The following is a 24,813-nucleotide window of genomic DNA, read 5'->3' as shown; positions in this document are numbered from 1 at the left end:
GTTTAAAAATATTTAAGAACATACATCCTTCTTTAAACAACAAAACCATGCTTCAGAATTGATACTCTTACAATCCAAGAAATTGGGAGTAGCGGAGCGGAATAAAGACTCTTGACTTGGAAAAATGCTGAAACCGGTCATTCTATTTTTTCAACTTTAACAAGAACTTTTAATAAGTGACTATGGGTAGGACCTTTTCTTAAAGGGGAAAGCCGGGCCCTAAATGTTAACATTAAAGGTCCGGCCGGACCATTTTACGGGGCGGTCTTTTAGTTATACGACACCTCCGGACACCAGTCAAAAATCAAAACTACTGATTATTATATTAAGAATTTGACAAAAATTTGTACAGTAATAGAGAATAAAGATCTTAAAGGTTGCATTAATTAGGGTTTACAGTCCAAACTTAAAAATCAAGCTTTGGGGGTTGCTGAGGCCTATACAAAAAAATTAATGTTTCAAACATGGTTTAGTATTGATTGGCTAGAATGTTTCTGAACAATTATTTGGCTTGTTTCTAAGAGAGAAAACACAGATACGATTAAATTGTTAATTAACGATAGACGACCATAGCACCATGTTAAAGAGTTACCTAATAAATATAAAAAACTTTCTTTAAAACAAATGTTAGATTCAATTTGTTAAACTTTTATGGAAGATAAGCGGTTTTTTTTATCATACCATTAACAAATGTTAACTGACAGTTGACGGATTCCATGCCAAAGCAATCATAAATGCACATTTTAATCTTCATGTACGATGACCGATTGATTAAACTTCATTTTGTCTTTTGTCAGAAAAGTCATGGCTAACCTCATAGTGGCAGCGATTGATATTGGTACAACCTTCTCTGGTTATGCATTTTCTTTTGGGCACCAATACATGAAAGACCCATTGAAGATCTCAATAAATTTATGGACTGCAGGCTGCGGAGGTGTAGTGTCTTTAAAGACATCGACATGCGTTCTTTTTGATCCAAAAGGAGAGTTTCATTCCTTCGGTTATGATGCTGAGGATAAGTATTCAGAATTGGCCCTTGATGACAATCATCATGATTGGTATTACTTTAGAAGATTCAAAATGACTCTGTACAAAAGGATGGTATGTTTATTATCATTTTTACTTCTGGTTTACTGATATATATTCGTTTACTGAATTTTTAAAAATATATTTTCAAATCTCGAATTACGTATTACTCTACACCGCCCTGTTCATTAAAATTATCAATCAAAAACGTTCAGTAGCAATTTTCGTATTGCTTGTATATAATATATTAATGATTCCTAATATTTTTTTATCGGCAAAAAACTTAAGATTGGCAAAACGCCATCCCTAGAACTGATTGAAGGTGAAAAAAGAAAGATTAGAGATAGAGAAGAATAGACTGGGAGTTTAAAGGAATAGGCTTCATATTAAAGAACAATGGCTCGTTATCAAACAAACAAGATTACACTTGGAGCAAGAGAAACACAGCATAAAAATTTGTCAGCTTGGAATTATTTTCAATATGCCACAATCACTTCACAAAATCAAAGTACTGACGAGAGTTGATTTTATCGATTATTATTTATTTTAAAATCAACGATATGTAATTTTGCATACATGGCAAGTAAATTCCTATTAGTATTTGAATTACGCACATTTTTATGATATGAATTCTCCTACAGGAAATTCGTGAAAATCCAATATCAATCATGTTGTGTAATATTCAAAGAATTAGTTCATCAAACTGCGTATCAGTAATCGAAATAGTTATGAAAAAATTTTATGGATCCAAACAAAATTGAACACTAGTCTCGTTTAACCAGACTCTCAGCTGTATCCGTTGATCTCCGACAAGCAAGGGAGACTCTCTGCTTGCCGGATGCCGAGCGTCTGGTTGAACGAGACTATATTGAACTCTGGCGTAGGAATACATAAAATGTACGACTTTTATTATTTATAATTTATATTTAAACTATTAATGTCTTGTTTCTCGCATTTCAATGAGGAATATGTACATGTCTATATAAGATGTCGTTATCTACGCTAGATAATTCATACTGTAATGCAGGAAATAATAAAAAAAACAACAACATGCTGCTTAAAATCTGGCTTCAATCATATGTCTTCTGTTTCTGTTCCATCATTCACTGTGTCCACGATGCACGAATTCATATCCGTCATTAATAACAATTATTTCTTCTCGATATGGGACTTCATTATCAATGCAGATAATTGTGCAAAACTGAAGTTGCCACATTGATATTATAGGCTCTTTTGGGCGAGAACATAACTGTTCCTCCTGATGTGTCCACACAACGAAACTGCATTTTCCACACTCCATCTTTCAGTGACGTTTCTTGTTTTCGCATGTGCCACATTATAGGAGTAGTTGGGTTTAAGGCAGATATATGCAAATATGGCCAAAGGGGATCAGCTAAAAGCTATACTCTTGATATTTTTTGTTTTTAAAAAGTTTGCAAAATACATGTATATAATTGTTCCGATCCATACAAATGAATCATGGGATGATCCGCGCCATATACCTACTTTAACAAACTTTAAATTGGCATCACAGACAGTCATAATGTTAACTGAATGATTATTTTTCCTATTAAGAAATACATTTTCCTCAATAGACAGGGACTTAATTCCAACACGTGTCCCATATATTAGGCCTATAACATTTGTAAACCCACATATTCTTGAGAAATTAAACATGGTATTTGTAATTGCAGTCTCATTGTTTGGTACTTTAATGTAACTCGGACTTCTTTCTACCAAGGATATAGGCACGTCCCTTACAATCCTTGATATGCTATCTTTACTTATAACATGATGATCCGCAGTAACTGTTTGGAAGTTCCCAGAAGCAAAAAACGTAAAGCAACTGTGACCTGGAGGGACGGTGGCAGCGAATGTGACCTTCTTGTTGGCTTTGTAATGTCGTTTTCTAGCTGCTGGCATATGCCCAGACTCAAATGGCGAGGGAGTCTAACTTTGATAATACAATTTATTTCAAGATCATCCATGCAATCCAATGGGCTGTTTTTGGTCCCTAAATACTCTTTCTTTTCGTAAAAAAAAATCCTACGATTTATTATGGGAAAGGCAGCTGTCATATTCAGTTTGTTTCTAAGATATTGATTTACCTCATCTAAAATTAATTCTAACTAAGGAGATGAGATAGGAATGAAATCACCAAAACGCTTAGAAAATAGGTCAATGTTCTTCCTGTTTAAAGCTTTTAACTAACATTGATTATCAGCTGTTTTGTACGGAAAACGTGGAATCTAAATAATATACCGTTTCCCTGCTCTGCTGCTATTGGCAATACATTTTTGTCATGTCATCTGCAACAGACGATCATACATATGTGGCGGATTATCGATATAGGTAAGCAGATGTCAAATTTTCATTTAAACTATATATGTATGATGAATATAAAACGAAAGTACCGTAGTACGATCTCTTGAATTGATCCTTACTTTCCAAATTTAAAAAAAAAAATTTGCAGTAAAAGACTTTCACTGAAACTTTGACATTAAACTAATGTATATTGATTAAAATAGGTACCGCTAGGTAGCAATAGCAGTGGAAGCCCGGATTTGCAAGCCAAAATGAGGGAAAGACAGAATTCTGAAAAGGAGCATGTTTTTCATTTCCACACATGCATGTGTATCACTATGGACATCTAATGTATGTATTAATATGCGTATGGTTTTTGTTTATAATTGCTATTGTATATAAAAAAGTAAAAGGCAATTTATAATATAATTAACTACTAATATTTTGTTCTGAAGAGTTAAATATATATAATGCATTCATCAATAATAAAATTTTTCAGCTTCAAACATTATCATAAGCACTACTTATCTTATATCTACATATTTAGCATAGACTAGTTCCTTTTTTAATTTTTCTTCGTGATTTTTATTAATTAAAAAATTGATCCCAAGATATTTGAGACCATGTAAAATAAAGAAAGACAACTCTTAAACAGGATCTTTCATACCAAGATTTTTGCAATAATTAAGTATTTCCTTTAATTTTTCAATTTCATTCAATTTTTTTTCTTCATCCCATTCACCAACGAATATTGTTTATATTTTCAGGTTTTTGTGGGATTTTGTCCAGCAGTTTGCCTTAAAAGAATTTTTTTATATTTTAGTTTCATATTTATGTGGATTCCAATAAAAATCATACAAACTTCATTCATGATTTTTTTTGTTTGTCATTTCTAAACTTAATAACATTTCACTTTCATAAGAATTTTAAAACAGAAATGTTTAAAAAATTTGATAAATAAGGGGTTATCTGGAACCAGACTGATATTTTAAAAATTCTCTAGAAAATAGTGTATTGTATTTTGAGGTCTATTATTGTTGAATACTGTGCCTAGTATTGGTAACAAATGCATGCAACAAAAATCTCCTACACTTATTTGGTGTAGAGATCCACCTTAATCAACTTATGGTTTTTGTAACAGGACTTAACAAGAAAAACCCTTATTGAAGATGACAAAGGAATGAAAATGAAAGCAATAAAAGTATTTTCTACTGCGATTGGTTATCTAAAAGATCAAATGTTGACCAACTGCAAAAAGCAGATGACTGGCATAGAAGAGTCCGATACAACGTGGGTTTTAACAGTGCCAGCAATTTGGGACGACAAGTCAAAACAATTCATGAGAGAAGCCGCGGAAGAGGTTTATTTTTTTTTACTCATTTACTTTCTGAGTAATGCTCTGTTAGATTTTGTAAAAGTGTTCATGAACACATACAACTTTTTACTGTATAAATACCTTTCTAGGCTGGTATATGCAGAGATAAGTTGGTGCTTGCCCTTGAACCTGAAGCTGCTTCGTTGTACTGCATGCATCTTCCAATACATAAAGACAGTGACAATTCTACATTTGGGGTCTTTAAATCTGGAGAAAAATATATGGTTGTTGATGCTGGAGGTATGATAACGTATTTAAATTTTCTATCCCTTAACACTTCTAACGTGTTTGATTTCAAATTATTATTTATTTCAATTTAGGTGGAACAATAGACATTACTGTCCATGAAGTCGGGGAAAATGGATCTGTAAAGGAACTCCATAAAGCCAACGGAGGTGATTGGGGTGGGACCAATGTAGATGCATCATTTACAAGACTCTTGGCCGATATTGTAGGAAACGACGTTTTCGAAAAATTCAGTTCTGATAACAAGTATGATTTTCTTGGTCTTCTGCGGGAATTTGAAATAAAAAAGAGGAAAATCAGCCCTGATCTAAATGGTTTAGTGACGATTAAAGTCCCAGTCAGATTGTCAGAGACATTTTGCAAAATGAATCCGGGAATCAACATAGCAGATGTTTGTACAAGGAACTCAAAATACAGAGAACAACTGACTTGGAACATCGATAAGATTCGAATAAAGGCAAGTCTTGTGAAGATGCTATTTCGTGAAAGTTGCACCCAAATAGTAAACCATCTGAAGGAGCTATTCACACACCCTGCAGTAAACGATGTGTCATTCATTTTACTAGTAGGGGGATTTTCAGAATCACTCATGTTACAATCGGAAATAAGAGAGGCATTTAAAAACAAAAAAGTCATTATACCAGAAGAAGCTGGGTTGGCGGTTTTAAAGGGAGCGGTATTATGTGGACATGAACCCGAAAAAGTTTCAGGTAGAGTTTGCAGATATACATATGGAGTTAAGACAGCAACAAAATTCAATAGTTCCATTCATCCTAAATTTAAAAAAATCTTACACAATGGAATTGAACGCTGTGACGATATCTTCAGTATTCATGTCCGTGTGGGACAAGTGGTTGAGGTCGGGGAACAACAAGTGAAACGAACATACACACCGGTAGAACCAGATCAAACGAATGGTGTAGTTGATATATACACTTCACATGACAAAGAACCGACATACACGACAGATGAAGGATGTACACATTTGGGCAAGCTTATGGTTGACATGCCAGACACATCCAAGGGAATGGATCGTGGAGTCATTGTCCACATGACGTTTAGTGGAACTGAAATTGCTGTCACAGCGGTTGATAGAGATAACCCCGAGAGAGCTGTAACAACCAATGTTGACTTCCTTGGCTGATTTGAGTAGCCTATAGAACTGAAAATAGTATCACTGTTTAAATAGTGCAAAATAATTCTGAAATTCTTCGCTTATATGAAAAAATTGATAAACGAGATAAACATGTGGGTTTAATTCTTAAAGAAAATGACAAAACTTTTCACGCAGTAAATTTACCAAAGACGGTTGTCACAAATGAAGAATTTTACTATTAACTTTAGTTCATGAAGTCATTTACTCACTCCCTTCATTACAAAATTAAACCAAATTCTTCAGCAGCTTCTTTCTTCTAACACAGATCGGTTTGGGGTGTGGTCTTTGATATTTTAAAAAACAAATACCCCAATCCTCCAAAAAATCATCAATGGTTTAAGAAAAACACTGACTTCTCCCTTGTGTTTACAATAATATGTATGAATGAATCATATCCCTATTGTTATTGAGATCATAATTTTATGATTTTGCTAAAAAAACAAAACAAACAAACAACCCACAGTGTGTAGATGATAAAGGCACTTTTTTCTACAAAATACCCTCAATAAGTTTAATTTTATACTAGTGGGCCAGCAAAGTGGACCGAAACCCCTTGGCTAGCGGAGATGCTTTTACGCTTACTTGTTATGGACCAATTCATTAAACTTTTCTCGTTTTAATCTCGAATAACCAATGATGAGGTCATAAGCGCAGAACTATATCAATTTAAGTGTTATGTCCAAAGCTTTAATTTAGTACATTATTACTTGAAAATTTGAATTTTTGGTCCACTAGCTTTGTTTTAAACCCAATCAAATTTAAAGTTCACCAAAATAACTCTTTTTGAGAAAACAATTCCTGTTTATTGAAAAACTATGCACAGTTTCTTTGGCTGAAATTCATAGGTGTGTCAAAGAAATTAAAAAAAACGTGTCTATTAGAATTTAAATACAAGGTTAAAGTATAATGAACTGATATGGTCTCAAAGGACTGAATTAAAGGATTATATAGAGACAATTTTGAAAACGTTATATCTAAATCTAAAGAAAAAATAAATGGAAGTATAACATCTCAAAGCAAATGAAAATAAGAATTAAAGGGCAAAAAATGAATGAAAGCATCTATATGTGGACAATGCAAATGCATGTACATGTGTAGATGTTTGAGGCACTTTTTTCAGAAATAAATGTTTAAGTACCCCAATATTGTTATTTTTTTATATTATTGGGGCATACTTCTTTCATAAAAACAAATAAAATAAGTGCCATGTGATTATATATGAATTCAATTACACCAGTAACAATAATCAATAACATTTTTACACACGTAACTTTGCTTTTTTAAAGACAAATTTTCGACTAGAATCATAATTTAAAAAGAAAAATTAACAAGACATTTTAGTAATGTATTTTTAAAATTTCGTACAATTAATCATCGCCTCCCGATAGAGACCAAAATATTCAGACCGTCAGATATTCCTCACATGGAAGTATATGTAAACTTTGTAATAAACATAGAATTGCAGATAAATATAATTATTAACTAGAATGTAAATCACTGTTAAATATATGAATACATGAATTACATGATATAAAAATTAGACAACCATCTAGTATATGTAAATTTTGTAATAAACAAAGGTTAAAATAATAAATGCTGGTTATACTACATTCAATATACTTATTTGACTCTGTTTCAGTGAAGTTGAAGTCTAGATAAAACGTTTGAATACAAATTATTCAAAAATACTTCATACTATTTCTTATTTCTAAATAGATTGAAAAGCCAGTTTCTCATACGTTTACTTGCTTTGTAACTTTTCTCGTTTTTTCTTACCAATAAGTTAGTATATAACCCTTCATTTTTCGCTTTTAATAGAACCAAAGATACTGTCATATAAACATGTTACTTTAACAGATTAACGCGATTGGTGATATTTCGTGCACGAAATTGTGAAGAAGGCAATCATAATAGTGCATGAATTATTCATGGAGACAAGAAAGATTGGCGAGTTTCCATTGACGCAATATTGAGGGAGAATCGTTATATACACTGAAGCTCCGAGTCCGTAGCCTCGTTGTTAATTTTTGCATACTATCATATGGCTTAAGGAGGCTGGGTGTCAACAAATTAACCATTAGATCTAACCCGATTTCTTTAACTATAAACTATAAACTACAATTCAAAAAGGTTACTATACCATTTTTTTACTGGTATTTTTTTCCAAACACGAGGACCTACTTTGAGATATTAACAATATACATATATATGGATATAAATATTGTCTCTTTGAAATTAAAAAAAAATAATACTAATAGACTAGTTTATGGCACTATAATAAATAATATTGACAACAACAAAAAATAGAAACCTAAACATGAAGTACAAAGTACACGAAGCATGCCACTACCTGACCGCATGATTAGTAATGTTAAAAGTACAAGTACCAGAGAAAGAAGATGAATATATCCCGGTCATTCTGTTACAGGCGCTTGTTTCTGTAATAAAAGTTTACCCTTTATAGTCCGTTTTAAAAGTTTATCCTATTTAGTATAATAATACCGGTAGTTATTATCATACTATAGGGTGAACTTTCATTACAGAAACAAGCACCTGTGCTTGTCAGTAGTATCAAACCAGAGGTGTAAAGGACTGGGGTGGGGGAGAGAGGCTGCCGAAATCTTCCCAATATACTGAATATCTGGGTTTTTAGTGTATCACAAAATATGCCAAAACAGGATAAATATGTTTACTTGTTTAATTTGCGTCAGTAAATTTTTGCAATTAAAAAAAATTCAAATAAAAAACAATACAAGGTATATATTTTCTGCGTATTGTATATTTTGCAATGTGAATGTGAAAAAAACCCAAAATACAAATCGAAAATTTACACAAAAATTACTGGATATACTGTAGCACAGTATACACTACAGGCCTATATCAGTTAAAGTGTTATTCCCTGGGCTTTAGTTTAGGGCATTATTTTTCATGTCCCATTCATTGGAAAACCACACTTTCTTGTGGTTGAAAATTGACACAGATGTTTCAAAGAATATAAAAAAGTGTCTATCAGATTTTAAATACAAGGTTCAAGTATAATCAACTGATATGGACTCAGTGGATTAAATAAAGAAGAATTTGAAAACACACTATCTTAATAAAAAAAAATAAAGAATAACATCTCAATGCAAATGAAAAAAAGAATTTAAGGGCAAAAAATGAATGACAACATGCATCTAATAAGCAATATACCTCAATTGTTACCCCGTTTTTACGTGTTGCATTATACATCAAACCACCACTTTTAATTTTTTTAACATGTTTAATATTATGCTTCTACATGTGTAAGTGCATACTTTGGCAGCAAACAGACACACAGACATACAGATAATGAGACAAGTATACACTATCACCTTTGTTCTCATACAGATATAGAAGTAGGGGGTCTTATCATGAAGAGGGCTCGATGGCCATGGCTATTTTTAGACCGTGTTGATCTTCTTTTTAAAAAAAACCCTGAATAAAACTATAGGAACCCCCCCCCCCCCCCCCAAAAAAAAAAATTAGGTAAAATATATGGATATTTCTCTTCACTTAAAAATTAAAAATAGTTAATAGCTAAAGAATTTTTAATTAAAATATCATATTTTCAAATATTATATATCTTCAATATTAAGGTACATGTAAATCTAATGGTTGATTTCTTGACCATCTAGCATCCTTAAACTTACATAGCTACCACTAAGTTTTCTAAAATAAGTATAAGCCGAAGCTGCCGCCATTCCCCTCAACCCTACAAATTTGAACTTTACCTCATATATCCTTCCTGGGAAAATTTTCTGTATCTGTGCATGGTCTTAAATCTCTGGATGCTTTTGAACCACATTAAAAAAATAGTCAATATTTATTTTGTAATGTCTTAATATCAGATTTATGGCAAAATTATACATTCAGAATTCAGAACTTACATTAAACTTCGAGATAACCAAAGTTACATTTTCTTATAATGTTTTTAGGGTTGGGTGGGGGGGTTGGGGGTTGGGGGGGGGGGCAAAGATGCTTTATACCCAACATAGTCCTTGATGTCTCAAAATAAAATTAAGACCTAGTTTTCTTCATGAGAAACTTATAGAGAATGAGATGGAATTCTTCTGGTTTGTTTTTCCATGCAGCGTGCCCAGCTCCTTTTATCATGTGGAGTTCATCATGGCCAGGCAAGTTCTTCAAATTGGTTGTATATACTGGACCAATAGACCTATCATTTTCCCCATAAACAATAGCTGTTGGAATCTAAAAAATCAAAAAAAATTCAAAGTGAGCATAACTTCATCTACAGTATTATGATAAAATCATAAACAAGAGTCCCAGGGGCCACATCACTCACCAGAGCAACAAAAGCATTAACTATGATTTCAAAATCAGCATCAAAATATCTTGAAATCTGCCGATTTTAACCCACATATTTTTATGTTAAATACCAAGCCCCTTTTGTTGTTTTAGTATTTGTAAGAAGATTTTTCTCTATTTCTATATAACCCCTCCCCCCACTATTCTCTAGGGAATCATGGTTTGATCAAACTAAAATCTGCACAACCCATGCTTTTACACAAGTAATGATAGAAATTGGCACATACCTAAACTTTATCATTTACTTACCAATATATATTCAAACAATAAACAAATGGGTGAATAATATGAGTATACTTACATTTAGACTCTTGTACTTCTCTTGCGGGGTCCATGAAGAGGAAGGGCAGTGAGAAGCTCCCGCTCATGGATGGACTGACAATGACGGGAGTTCTCAGATCCAGTGCAGTGATCAACTTCTCCAGGAAAAGTCCCCTGTCTCCGACATCAACCTTCTGACTTTTTGAGTTTTTACCTGTACAAAATTTAAAATCAATCTTTGACGTGCAAAATGTAATTTAATCTGACATTCAAAAATCACTCAGAATTCAGTGATTAACTATTAAAGACCAATGCTCACCACCACATCAACCCAGTTATTAACTAGAGATATCTACAATTATAGACATGCATGGTTAAATACCAGTAGGAATTCCTCATCAGTCATAAACTTTGACAGTCAGTGACATATGACCACTCTGAGCTAGGCTGCAGTCATTATTACATTCGGTGGTTTAAAATCGACTAAACTTTGTGTTTAACTGCTGCAGCTGACAAGGAAGCGAATGCACTCTAATTCAGTACTATACTGTAGATTCTTTATTAATTGACTGTAAGATACTTTAAAATATCTGCATATAATCGCGAGACGCATCCCTCAAAGATTTTAAAATCTACCTCTTATTTCTTTGAGCTAGCGCCGCGAGCTAAATTAGCTTATGAGAAAAAGTTTGACATTTGTGAGTTTAACATTCCTATTATTGATAGAAAACATCAGAATCACACAATGAAATACTTGTGTAAAATAAGGAATCTACAGTAAGGTATTGCAATTATTGTAGTTATACAACTATTCAGACTCTATTATTTTCAATTAAAGTAAGTATGGTAACAATCTCACAATCTTAATTCCTGTAAAACTTCTTCGTAAAACCACTTACCTTCTGGTAAATCAACTGCGACCGGTTGGTACCCTAGAGCAGAAAAAATGGCCAGTGTGTTTGTTTTCTCCCAGTCTTCAGAAGAGAATGATTGTCCATGAAGAAACAGAATATCCCTGCCCCCAAGCTTGGGTAAAACATCCCGGTAAACTATCTCCACACTATAAAAGCACACCAAAAACTTTGACAAAGTACCGGTACATTTATGCACACAGTTAATGTATGATGCGAACTGTGTTCCAAAAACCGATTGCCTGATTATGTTAAATGTACAAGGGAGGCTTGCAGTTACTGTGTTTCAGAATGACTAAAAACATTGCATGGAAGTTAATTTGCTTATAATATATTATCGCAAACCCAACATGGATGTACACGCTACGTCCGAAGTGGCATTGCATTGAGTGATGATACTTTCTACTCGGTGTATTTCAATTTCAATTACGATTCGACCAAATATTCTGATCGGCGCATTTATATAGACCCGCCCATTAACAAACGCGTGTAGTAAACAGGTAAACATGATGCAAACACGTGGAAACAAATGTCGGAGAAAGAACAGTTGTACTTGCAAGTTAAAATAATTACATGCAGAGTTGTTTGAGAACAAACGGGGCGATGTTTACGTACATGTGTTTATGTTCTAATTCGTTACACTCAACCGAACATAAATAATTTATGAAATAAATAAACACAGTGTGTAGGTACAGAAGCGCTCTCAAGAGTGCAGTTTATTACATGTAAAAGTAATACACAAATATCTTCCGGTAAATCCTCAGTTCTCTACAATAATGAGAAAAACTGTTAATAACAATAAAATGATACATGAAAATGAGTATGGTTGGGTGGGTGGGAGGGGGCCACGTCTTACTGCACGAAGAGAGAGCCTTCGAATGGCGCTAAATTCCTTAATAACTTAACACGAGAAGTCGCACTTCTCTAATTTAAATGCCTGTATAACAGGTGAAATACTCATTATAGAAACCAATCAAATTTGGTTTCCGGTATAAATATAAATAAACAAAAACACGTGTTCGACAGACACACATGTCATCATACCTTTAATAAATACATAAATAGTGTTAAGTGAAAAAAAAACAACAAAGAAAAAGTTCTATACTAATATATATATATATATATGTGTTTTTTCGCCAATCAAGGGTCCTCCGGGGGGGGGGGGGCATATGCATTAAACGATAAAATAACATGATTATAACAAAGAATGGATGAAGTTTGTCTTGACTGCAAGGGGCACCAAGGGACAATGCCAGTGCAATCAGTGCAGTTTTAGCAACTTGACAATCCCGTCTTTTACCCCATGCAATCAACACAGCTTATGGATGTAAACTGATAAACATAAAATGAATACAATGCTACAAGATATACTTGTTAAAATCATATTCCATTGTCCTGAATCCTCTTACATATTTGAGTGTCACAGTTCATATTTAATGTTCATCAGCGCGCATTGCTGATAGTATATAAATAGTGCCTGATTGGGAGGGTAACAGTTGAAATTGACACCCCTCGAAAACCATTGTCAACCGACGCAAAGCGGAGGTTGACAATGGTTTTCGAGGGATGTCAATTTCAACTGTTTTCCTCCTAAACATGCACTATTTATTTTGTTATACTGAATGTCTTAATTTTTTAAAAATGTTTTACTCCTTTTGTATAGGAATAACGTGAATTCTACAGCGAACCGTACGCGCATAATTATCGCGCATGTAACAATTTTTATTGTTATACTTTCATGTTAAATACTGAAATCTGATTGGTTAAGACGCAGTTCATAATCCTTTCTATTACCCTCAGCGTTAGAAACGCACTTAGCAACGGGTAACATTAAAAAATGTTACATGCGCGAAAATTATGCGCGTACGGTTCGCTGTAGAATTTAGGTTATTCCTATATAAAAGAAGTGAAATTTTCTTAAAAATTAAGACATTCAGTATAACAAAATAAATAGTGCCTGTTTGGGAGGATAACAGTTGAAATTGACACCCCTCGAAAACCATTGTCAACCTCCACTTCGCGTCGGTTGACAATGATTTTCGAGGGGTGTCAATTTCAACTGTTACCGTCCCAAACAGGCACTATTTATATAATGTTACCCGTTGCTAAGTGCGTTGCTATCGCTGAGGGTAATAGAACGGATTATGAACTGCGTCTTAACCAATCAGATTTCAGTATTTATCATGAAAGTATAACAAAACGCATTGCTGTATGTATGAATGAGTGCATGTGTGAATGTTGTGATAAGTCACATGGTTTTTCAGGTTCAGGTATATATGTCTCATCGACCAATGACGGACGACTTTTAAGTCATTAATATGCATGCGTACTAACTTCGTTCAAAGTCCCGCCAAATCCAGTTCCCACAGATTCTACCCTTTACGGCGTTAGTTTCATGTACCAATGTACTCCTGATCTTCAAAGATTCAGCTTTCCATTTATTATTTAAAGTCCTGGATACCTGGTTAGATCACTGTTAAACATATATTCAGTGATACTGTCGGTAAATCACCGGTATTATAATTGGGAAAACCATTGTGTTTGTAATTAAGTTAAATATATAGTACATGTAATTGTCTTTCGTCAACGTGTGTGTGTTGTGTTGTGAATGTGTTTTCTGTGTTTTCTATGTTTCTTTTCTTATACCATATAAAAGCATAAATAAGCACGAATCCAGACTTTGATCGTTATTTCTTTAAGGACCCTGTGACATGAGTAAGAATGTCAATGTTTTCATTGGTCATAAACCATATGAGCTTTTCATCAGTGTCCATTTCATCAAAGTGCTTACAATTAACTATTCACTTATATAAATAATTCTTTCCTCCTGAGCATGACTACAGATGAATAAAAATGTCTCTCATCATCAACTAAATTATTGTTGCATCTAAGCCAAAACTTTTCAGGCAGGGATGGCGCGCATACATGTAGGCCTACAGATTGGACTTCGCTCATTGAATAACATACCTTATTCAGCTTATTGTGAAGAAATAAGTCAGAAACTGTTTGGTGAACAAATATATTTTACGTTACCGTTCATATTGTACCATTTGTGAAAAATCGCATGAGTTGAACAGACTCTTTTTCCTCACAAAAAGATTGCTGCAAAATGTAGATCCACGTGAAAATTCGGGTTGACACGCCATGAAATCCATTAGACGTTCAACAGCATATGTCTTCACTTATAAAACAACCATTTTAACAAGAGCTTGGACTTTGGTTAGTTGTGTCAATGGGCAATGTGACGGAGGCATGTCTTGTAGTGTTTGCGAATTTACCTCGGGATCGAGATTGCAGTAATCGTGTTGTTGAACTTTCTAGATAAACATGTGTTTTTGAATTCCCACGTGTTCTGGTGATTTATTCCCGTATTTACAAAGATATTACAGTGGCGACGAGGTGGAGCATTTTCGACTTATTTCGGATCAAGAGGACACTTGAATCATAAGCGAAATGCGCGGGGGTGTTAAGGAAGCATATGGAATCTGAGTTACATGTTATTCCGTGAAATCACAAATCTTAATTATTATGTACATATTCAAATATCTAAGCAACGAAACGTAGATAAAAAACAAAAAAAAATACTGAAGACAATTTTTTTCCAGAAATTAGTTTGTATTACGTAGATTTACACATTGATGACGTCATGACTAAAAGTTGAATGTCGTGTGAATTTGATCGGAAAGCATTGTAAACATATTCAAAATATAACTAATCTAAGAACTCTAATAAAGTATTGTGGTGTGATTTATTGAGAATTGAACATAAGAATACTGGGGGAGATGTTAGTTTAATCAATCATTCACTAAAAGGTATGTACATTTGCTTTTATTTCTCGGCCAGGCTTTCCTCTGTCGTTGTTTACGATACAAAAATCCAACTAGAACAACACTACCCCGTATAAATTGAACTTGAAATTTTATACGTATCGTTAGTTAAATATGCTTAAATTGAAAAGTGCTGCTAGAATCCCAAGTTGTGTGTTGTTTTGATGCAATTTGCCGTTTTCCGTGCAAACTATATAAAAGTGGGGAAGGTTTTACGAGAACCGGATTAATAACTTTTTAATGAGGAAAAACACAGGATTCTAGCAGCGGTTTTTATTAAACTGAGATGTTTTGCTTTCAATTGGTATGTTCATTTTATTTTTTAAACCGCGGGGTAGTGTTGTTCTATCTCATTTTATGTTAAGGAAGCTATTTATAGTTGTCACATGATAATGCACCAATGTTGCAGTAATGTACTACCCGATTTTATTGCACTGACATCTATTTTAAAGGATAATACTAAGTTTTTGATCTTATTCAAAATAATTATTTAATTTCACGATTTTGAATATAACAGTCAAAATAAGACGCTCAATTGTCCATATGCTTCCTCAACACCCCCGCGTGACGAATATCGGAAAGCTTGGTGAATTTCAGGAGGGAAAGGAATCTTTCGTAAATTATGCGGAGAGGATGGAACAGTTTTTCGTCGCGAACGAGGTAAAAGATGAAAAAAAAGTGGCGGTGCTTTTATCAGTGATTGGACCCGCAACCTATGGAATTTTTAAGAACTTGTTACAGCCACAACTGCCGAAAAACACTTCGTTTGAGAACATTGTTGGTGCTTTGAAAAACTACTATATGCCTAAACCGCTAGTCATCTGATTCTCTGAAAGATTTAAATTTAATAAAAGAAACCAGAAGGAAGGGGAAACGGTGAATGAGTACGTATGTGAACTGAAAAAACTTTCGGCAGACTGTGAATTTGGTGACTTTCTTAAGGAGGTTTTGCGTTTGGTTTGCGGACTCAAATCAGAGGCCATACAGAAGAAGTTGTTGTCCGAAGCGAAGTTAGATTTCGATGGAGCAGTCAGAATAGCCACAGCAATGGAAATTGCCGATAAGGATACTCAATCATTCGCAGGAAATACAGAGTCGGTTCACTTCATGAATTCGAAACCTGGACAGAGAGGAAAACCAACATCAGCAGGACCTAAGAAGCCAGGATATCGCGGTGGAGAGAAGCACTATTTGGATGCTGGTAAACACAGAAACACTATTAAATGCTACAAATGTGGGAAACCTGGATATATAGCTAAACATTGTAAAGTCCAGGGAAAATTTTATTTGAAACAAGATAAGACTACCCATTATGTACAGGACAGTGAATATTCTCTTGATGAGGAGGAGGATCTGTCAATTTATTCCGTACACAGCACAAGCGAGGTCGACAAAGACAAGAGCTACTCAATTGGACTAAGTATCAACGGGTCAATAGTGCAATTTCAGTTAGATACAGGAAGTGCTCGTACAATCATGAATGAACACACTTATCAGAAAATGCTTACCGGCTGTAAGCTAAAGAAATCGACAATCGTGCTAAGATCGTACACGAAGGAGATCATTCCCATTCTTGGTTGTAGTGTGACTGTTGTATATGGAGAGCAGCATCTGACGAATATGTCTGTGCTAGTCATAAAAGGGAGTCAGCCGTGCTTGCTGGGAAGAGACTGGTAATCAAAAATTCAGATGGACTGGAAGGAAATTTTCATGGTGACGAAGGACAGAATTGAACACTTGACAAAGGAGTATGCTGATCTGTTTGAGGAGAACCAAAATCCAATCAAGCATTTCAATGCAAGCATAAAACTGAAGGAGGGATGCTCACCAATATTTTGCAAGGCAAGACCTGTGCCTTATGCTTTAAGAGACAAAGTTGAAGGAGAGCTCAAGAAACTACAGGAGAAAGGAGTTATCTATCCAGTCAAACACAGTGAATGGGCTGCCCCCATTGTCGTTGTGCCAAAGGCGGACAAGTCGGTGCGTTTATGTGGAGATTACAAAGTGACTGTCAACCGAGTGATCAGTGAAGAGCAGTACCCTCTACCAAACACTGATGACATGTTTGCGTCCCTTGCGGGAGGTCAGAAGTTCACAAAACTGGACTTAAGACAGGCATACTCACAGGTGGAGCTGGAGAGTGACTCAGAGGAGTACCTTACAATAAACACGCATCATGGACTATTTCGCTACCGAAGACTTGCGTATGGAGTAAGCTCCGCTAGCGCCATATTTCAGGCAATTATGGACAAGATCCTGTCAGGACTACCACAAGTAGTGTGTCGAATTGATGACATTTTGATCACAGCCCCCGATGATGAAACTCATTTTAAGACTGTTAAGGAGGTATTTCATCGCTTGCGCCAGTACAACATGACACTGCGGCAGGACAAGTGCATCTTCATGGCGGATCAGGCCGTGTACATGGGATTCATGGTGGACAAACACGGGATACATCCCACAGATGAGAAGATTGCTGTAATTCGTGATGCTCCTAGACCAACAAATGTGAAAGAACTAAAGGCTTACCTGGGTTTGCTGAATTACTATGGTTCATTTCTGCAGAATCTGAGTACTGTATTGCATCCTTTACATCACCTGTTGAAAAAGGGAGAGCAGTGCACGTGGACAGATGAATGTGAAAGCAGCTTTGAAGCAAACAAGCAGATGATTACAAAGGGCAAGTTACTGGTATTCTACGACATGAAAAAAACCCTGCGGTTAGCTTGCGACTCATCAGCATATGGAGTTGGAGCTGTAGTCTCGCATTTGATGGAGGATGGCTCAGAGAGGCCAATCGCCTTTGCTTCTCGTACTTTAAGTACCAGCGAGAGGAACTATGCTCAACTGGAGAAAGAAGCATTGTCATTGATCTTTGGTGTGAAGAAGTTCCACAAGTATCTGTACGGCAGAACTTTTACCCTCATCACAGACCACAAACCATTGGTAACTATCTTTGGACCCAAAAATGGTATACCTACCTTAGCCGCAGCCAGGATGCAGAGATGGGCACTAATTCTCTCAGGATATCAATATCAGATTGTATATCGTCCATCTCAGGAAAATGGAAATTGTGATTCACTATCCAGATTGCCAGTAGAGGGGAATTTCGGTACAGAAGAATATGAGGATGTCTACTGCACAGGGCTGGACAACACAGAGCTACCCATATGTAACACAGACATTGCTCGTGCAACAAAGGTGGATCCTCTTTTAGCCCAGGTATTTGAACTTACCTTGAACGGCTGGCCAAGTCAGGTTAACGATCCAGAACTTCAACCTTTCTTTGAGCGCAGGAGCAGTTTGAGTATAGAACAAGGGATTATCCTTTGGGGAATCCGAGTGGTAATTCCTATGGCACTGCGTAAACGGACCATGGAGGAGCTTCATGAAGAGCACCATGGTATGTGCAGGATGAAGGCTCTTGCACGAGGATATGTATGGTGGCCAAACTTAGACAGAAACATTGAGGAGGACAGTGCAGGCATGTCCGTCATGTATGTCCGTCAGGAACAGCCCCCAGTCTGCCACATTACACCCATGGATTTGGGCAACCAGACCATTTCAACGCATCCATTTTGATTATGCCGAGTATAAGGGACAATCTCTACTTATTGTCAATGACAGTTATTCAAAGTGGTTGGAAGTCATTCCAGTGAGATCAACCACCAGTGCTAACACTATTGACAAACTCCGGATGCTGTTTGCGTCAACCGGATTACCAGAGGAGATAGTGAGTGACAATGGACCACAGTTCACGTACCATGAATTTCGTGACTTTACACGTCAAAATGGTATAAAACATACCCTCGTTCCACCGTACCACCCGCAATCCAATGGATTTGCTGAGCGAGGAGTACAGATAGTGAAGAAGGCCCTGAAAAGTAAAGATGTTGAGGGACGACAACAATCGCTAGAGCATCGATTAGCGAACTTCCTATTAAAGTATAGAGTTACTCCCCACACAACTACTGGTGTGTCACCCTCTGAGCTATTTCTGAAGAGGCAACTTAGAACGCGTCTCACACTGGTGAAGCCTGACATCGGAAAGAGTGTTGAGAAAAGCCAGCAGCGGATGAAAGACTTTCATGATCGAGGCAAGGTGAAGGTCAGACAGTTTGAAGAAGGAGATCAACTGCAAGTGAAGACTACAATTCAGCCTGGGAAATGGAAGTGGCTACCTGGAACAGTAAACAAAGTTTATGGTCCACTTACTTACCTAGTCCAAGTCGGAAATCGCAAAAGATTTTGTCACCTTGACCACTTGCTAGCTTGCAATGCTAAACTTCCACAAGCGTTGCCGCCCCTGAGCGACTTTTCCTTGAAGGAGCCGACCAGACCTACAGTGGATCTACCAGAGGAAGTGGATCTCCCGAATGCAGAACCTTCTAAGGAAGCAGGATGTTCCCCACCATCTAGTAAAACGTCGAAGACACCGTCTACCACCAGTCGAGTGATGTCATCCAGGGCGGCGAACCAGTCAATGAGCATACCCTCACCACGGCCCATGCGTGAACGCAAACCCGTCCGTAGGCTCATTGAGGAAATCTGACTTACTTTGTGACATTTGGACGTTTTTTATGTTGAAAGTTTTGTTTGTTAATCTTCGTGTTTAAGGTTAAATCAAATCTGTTATTTTGGTGTACTTGGATCATTTGTTTAAATTCAAGAAAGAATTTAAGATTTTAAAAGGGAGGAGTGTTGTGTTTGCGAATTTACCTCGGGATCGAGATTGCAATAATCGTGTTGTTGAACTTTCTAGATAAACATGTTTTTTTGAATTCTAACGTGTTCTGGTGATTTATTCCCGTATTTACCAAGATATTACATGTCTATTTCATGGCTGGCCATTCAGCCATAGTTCTTTGAAATCAACAAGATTTGTCTGGCTTATGAGTGAAAACTACGCAGTCGGTGTATATGTTTCACTTGAAACCAGCGTCATTTTAACTAGTTTTGACGCAAGAAAAAGATATGACATCCTACTGAAAGTCCAAGGCCTTGTTAAAATGGTTCTAAATCTGTACTGAAAATCTTTGAAACATCGTCACCAGCTCCGTAAATTGAAGAAGTGTGGTTTGTTCATATATATGTAATAGGAGATCTTTAAATTAATTAACCACTTCTTAATTCAGTTCATTGGGATACGAGGTTCCGTTGCCTCATTCATCATAACACGTAAGACAAATAAAGTTTTATATGTGTATTAAACAAAAAAATCATCAATAGGCAAATGAAAAGAGGAATGTAAAACCCTATGGTTATTGAAAAGGAGTGGTGGACTTAAAAGCTGCTTGGTCCGATTTTTTTGTTATTACAGTATCAATTTTTTTTCCATACAAACCATTTATGTTAGGAAGTTATGGACTTTCTTCTATTTACACGAGCAGAATCAGTCTCCTTTCAAAGTTAGAAATATTCAAAGTAAATAAAAATAATTTCTTTTTGGGCAAACGAAAAAACAAACCGAAGTGCATCACGGGAATGTTTAGAAAAGGAAACCGTTTGGTTTCGTCCCCCAAATGATTGGGGTTATTCAACCCGCATGCTATGCATCGATTGTAAAGAAAGCAAACTTCAGAAATATTAGCGAACAAAACGTACACATGTTTATTTGTTATTTGTCTGATCATTTCGACCTTTATTTAATGCGATGTTAAAGTTGTAATACAACCATACCCGTCTCGTCGTCAGGGATGAAATTAAAATGAGGCGAAATATCGCGGTACCCTTTTATGTCGTTTGTTTGTTAGCAAATTTTGTCCGTATTTTTCTTCATTGAAATTTAGCTAAATTGACTAGAAAAAACTGCTGCAATGTCTATTATAACACATATACTAAGCATAACCATCGTTTAAAAGCGTGCATAAAATTTGATATAAAATCGGACCAAGCAGCTTTAATGTAAACAATAAATAAATAAACTAATTAATATGCTAAGAGTTACTATAGAAAATTTAGTTCTTGGTCAAATAAAAGGAAAAGAATATCTACTAACCTAGAGAGGTTAAGGGCATAAAGAATTGATTAGAACTTTGCCACCGACTCATCAGATTTCCGAGAGTGTTCGTTATTAATAGGAACTTTACCCAATCAAAAAGATACTAGATATAGAAGTTAACCAATAAAAACTCTTGTAACAAATACGGTTAAAGAAAGTAAACCAAACCTGATCGAATATGATGGAAATAGAATAAAATTTACGTAAGTAATTGTTGATTCTATTACAAATATAAAACTGTAAAATGGCGACTCGATCTGCACATGAATTTTAAAATTCGAAGGGCGATTAGATCTAGCGTGTGTGAGAGAAAGTCAGCGGCAAGCAAAGCGTCGGTTGACATCAGTAGTAAATATTGTCTGATTAATATTGAGGTACATGTAACAAAATTAATGTTTCTAAAGACTGAGTTTATGGTGGCATATCTCTGCCCCTTGTGTGCAAGTTATTTTTCCATCAAATATGTCGACACGCAAGATAAATATGTCGACATGCAAGAAAATTATGTCAACATGCAACATAACTATGTTGACATGCAAGAAAATTGCAATCAGATAAAAATTATAAAAAATTCTCAAATATCGCCCACTTGTGACATCCAAGATGCTAGATGCTACCTTTTTATGTCTACATGCAACTTATTTATGTTAACATGCAACTTATTTATGTCTACATGCAACTTATTTATGTCAACATGCAATTTATTTATGTCGACATGCAACTTACTTATGTTGACATGCGAGATAAATATGTCGACATGCAACTTATAAGTTGTATCTCAACATAACTTAGTCGCATGTTAACATAACTAAGTTGCATGTCGACATAAATAAGTTGCATGTCGACATAAAGAAGTTGCATGTTAACATAAAGAAGTTGCATTTCGACAAAAAAAAAAATATTTTATCTCGTAATTACGAAAAAAGATCTCGTTTTTACGAGTTAATTATCTCGTTATTACGAGAAAAGATCTCATAATACCGAGAAAAGATCTCGTAATAACGAGAAAAGATCTCGTAATTACGAGTTAATTATTTCGTAATTACGAGATAATATCTCGTTATTTATCTCGTTATTATGAGAAAGATCTCGTTATAACGAGAAAAGATCTCGTAATAACGAGGAGATCTTTTCTCGTTATTACGAGATAATATCTCGTTATTTATCTCGTTATTATGAAAAAGATCTCGTTATAACGAGAAAAGATCTCGTAGTAACGAGGAGATCTTTTCTCGTTATTACGAGTTCATTTACTCGTTAGTACGATAAAAGATCTCGTTATTACCAGTTAATTATCTCGTTATAACTAGAAAAGATCTCGTTATAACGAGTTAATTGCCTCGTTATAACGAGAAAAGATCTCGTAATTACGAGAAAAGATCTCGTTATTACGAGAAAAGATTTATTTAAAATGTGCATTTCTGAAAACACTGGTTCTCTCTTTTTCTTTCCATAAATGTTTATTCATTATTGATTAATATTTAAATAACAACGGACATTATTCATTAATTTTTAAATACAATGATCGGATTTTACATTTAACTTATATGAAAAAGTGGAAAGAACTTTATGTTATTCTGCTTTTCATCTATTTATAATAATCCCACTCCGAAGTAAATACCAGGTAGCCCTTGTCGTAAAAACACATCTCTATTGTTACAGATGACTTTAATGACTATGTAGTTTCAATTATTGATATACATGATTTACCTGATTTGTGTTCATACACAACCTATATGTATATTGAAAATAATTGATTTTGTATATCAACATTTTGGAGTCTGAAAACAAATAACATGTATCCTTCTTATCTGTAAATACGGTAGTTAAATCAATTCATTGATCAATCTGCTTTACTACTTCTTCTAAAATTTCTTTAAAACTGATTGGTCCGATTTTATATCAAATTCTGAGTATGCTACTAAGCGATGATTATGCTAACAATATGTATAATAAAAGACATTGCAGTAGTCCAAACACTTTACATAAAGAGAATAGAATAAAGAAACGCGCCATTTTAAGTAGATCTTTCTCGTAATAACGAGATCTTTTCTCGTAATTACGAGATAATTATCTAGTAATAACGAGATCTTTTCTATTTTTTACGAGATCTTTTCTCGTAATTACGAGATAATTAACCACTCGTAATAAAGAGATCGTTTCTCGATATAACGAGATAATTAACTCGTAATACCGAGATCTTTTCTCGTAATAACGCGATTTTTTCTCGTAATTACGAGATAGAAATATTTTTAATGGCCCTATTCGTCTTTCGTACAATAGCGTCATCACTCAACGCATCAGTTTATCGGTCGTAGCGTGTACACCCATGTTGGGTTTGCGATAAAACAATGTGATAAGGTTTAATCTAAGCTTCCTTGTCTACCTTAAAACTTACTATGGTGACCCTATCATCTTTTTAGACCGATTTTTCAACCTACATAAATCTCATACAAATTGAATGACTTTGCTTGTGCCGGTACTATTTGATTCTCATTTTAATAAGGTATCTATAATACAACAAAAATCCAAATCTACGTTGTTGTTTTTTTTAGGTTAAGCCAACAGAAACTCAATATGATATGGTGGTTAAAGGATGATAAAGGGGGTATGTGTTGTGGGAGGTTAAGTCGTAATAGTAAAGTACATTTTGTAAACTTTTCCCAAAATGGTATGAATCATATAAACAAACCTTAAATTTAATTATCAATTACTGGGGAATCATCATTGTTCGGGGGGGGGGGGGGGGTCGATCACACTACTGACAAAATTACGTCCCTTGGAAACAGGAAATTTTTCGCCACGCACGAATATTGATCGAATACAAATGATTCCACAGTAAGCATCTATTCTGTTTGTTAGGAGGTGACTTTTATTTGATAGCAATCACATAATTACATACCTGTCCATCTTTTACCTCCACCTCTATTCTGTGAGTTTGAACGTCTAGAGTTTTAGCCTTGTCTAGAACAGCCTGAGATATCTCGGTCATCTCGACCTCTGTGTTCTTCTTCGTGAGGAATGTGTTGAAGTATTTGTAGTTGTTGAATACGATGATCCCGACAGTGATAGTCAGGATAAGCAGGACCACTGATTTGTTGATATGTATGCATATGCCGGAGGGACTCGTTTACATATTATCTCAATGCAGCTTTAAAGACCAGAAATTGGGTATAAAAGCAACCAATCGGTGGAAATGGTGGAGAAAATGAATTTTCTGGTCACATTCAGATTGCAGCACTTATTTTGCAAAAATAAAATATCAGCTTTTTTATTATCATTTGAAAATAGTTGCGCCAGGTCCTCTCATCACTGGGCATTTATTAGATGAATTCATTTTATTTATAAATGCTTATTTA

At 35.1% G+C, this 24,813-nt stretch overlaps 3 protein-coding genes across 4 annotated transcripts in view; 1 reads left to right on the top strand and 2 right to left on the bottom strand.

The window, feature by feature from the left end:
- Positions 1-24,550, bottom strand: part of LOC105322132 (protein ABHD14A-like) — a 47,628-nt gene extending 23,078 nt beyond the window's left edge. Inside the window, exon 1 of the mRNA XM_066076412.1 lies at positions 24,357-24,550. Within this exon, the coding sequence (XP_065932484.1) occupies positions 24,357-24,446 (90 nt within the window). The 5' untranslated portion in view covers positions 24,447-24,550. The remainder of the gene's footprint in view (positions 1-24,356) is intronic.
- On the top strand, positions 3,132-6,191 carry LOC136272981 (heat shock 70 kDa protein 12A-like). Of its 2 annotated transcripts, XM_066076408.1 has the most exons (5): positions 3,163-3,378; positions 3,555-3,681; positions 4,098-4,690; positions 4,795-4,945; positions 5,026-6,191. In XM_066076408.1, the coding sequence occupies exons 3-5, from the start codon at positions 4,511-4,513 to the stop codon at positions 6,093-6,095; spliced, it is 1,401 nt and encodes a 466-aa protein (XP_065932480.1). In that variant the 5' UTR covers positions 3,163-3,378; positions 3,555-3,681; positions 4,098-4,510; the 3' UTR covers positions 6,096-6,191. The 2 variants fall into 2 exon arrangements, with proteins under 2 accessions (XP_065932481.1, XP_065932480.1); XM_066076409.1 differs by lacking the exon at positions 3,555-3,681 and having other exon boundaries at positions 3,132-3,378.
- LOC136272581 (protein ABHD14A-like) lies at positions 10,204-15,034 on the bottom strand. The gene is made up of 4 exons (XM_066074325.1): positions 15,014-15,034; positions 11,615-11,795; positions 10,756-10,929; positions 10,204-10,337 (listed from the first exon to the last, which is right to left on the bottom strand). Exons 1-4 carry the CDS (start codon positions 15,032-15,034, stop codon positions 10,306-10,308), a joined length of 408 nt encoding a protein of 135 aa, XP_065930397.1. The 3' UTR covers positions 10,204-10,305.
- Positions 24,551-24,813: the final 263 nt, after the last annotated feature.

Source organism: Magallana gigas, chromosome 2 (genome assembly GCF_963853765.1).
Source record: "Magallana gigas chromosome 2, xbMagGiga1.1, whole genome shotgun sequence".
In the NCBI taxonomy this organism is placed as follows: Eukaryota; Metazoa; Mollusca; class Bivalvia; order Ostreida; family Ostreidae; genus Magallana; species Magallana gigas.
This window is presented reverse-complemented; position numbering and strand designations above follow the sequence as displayed.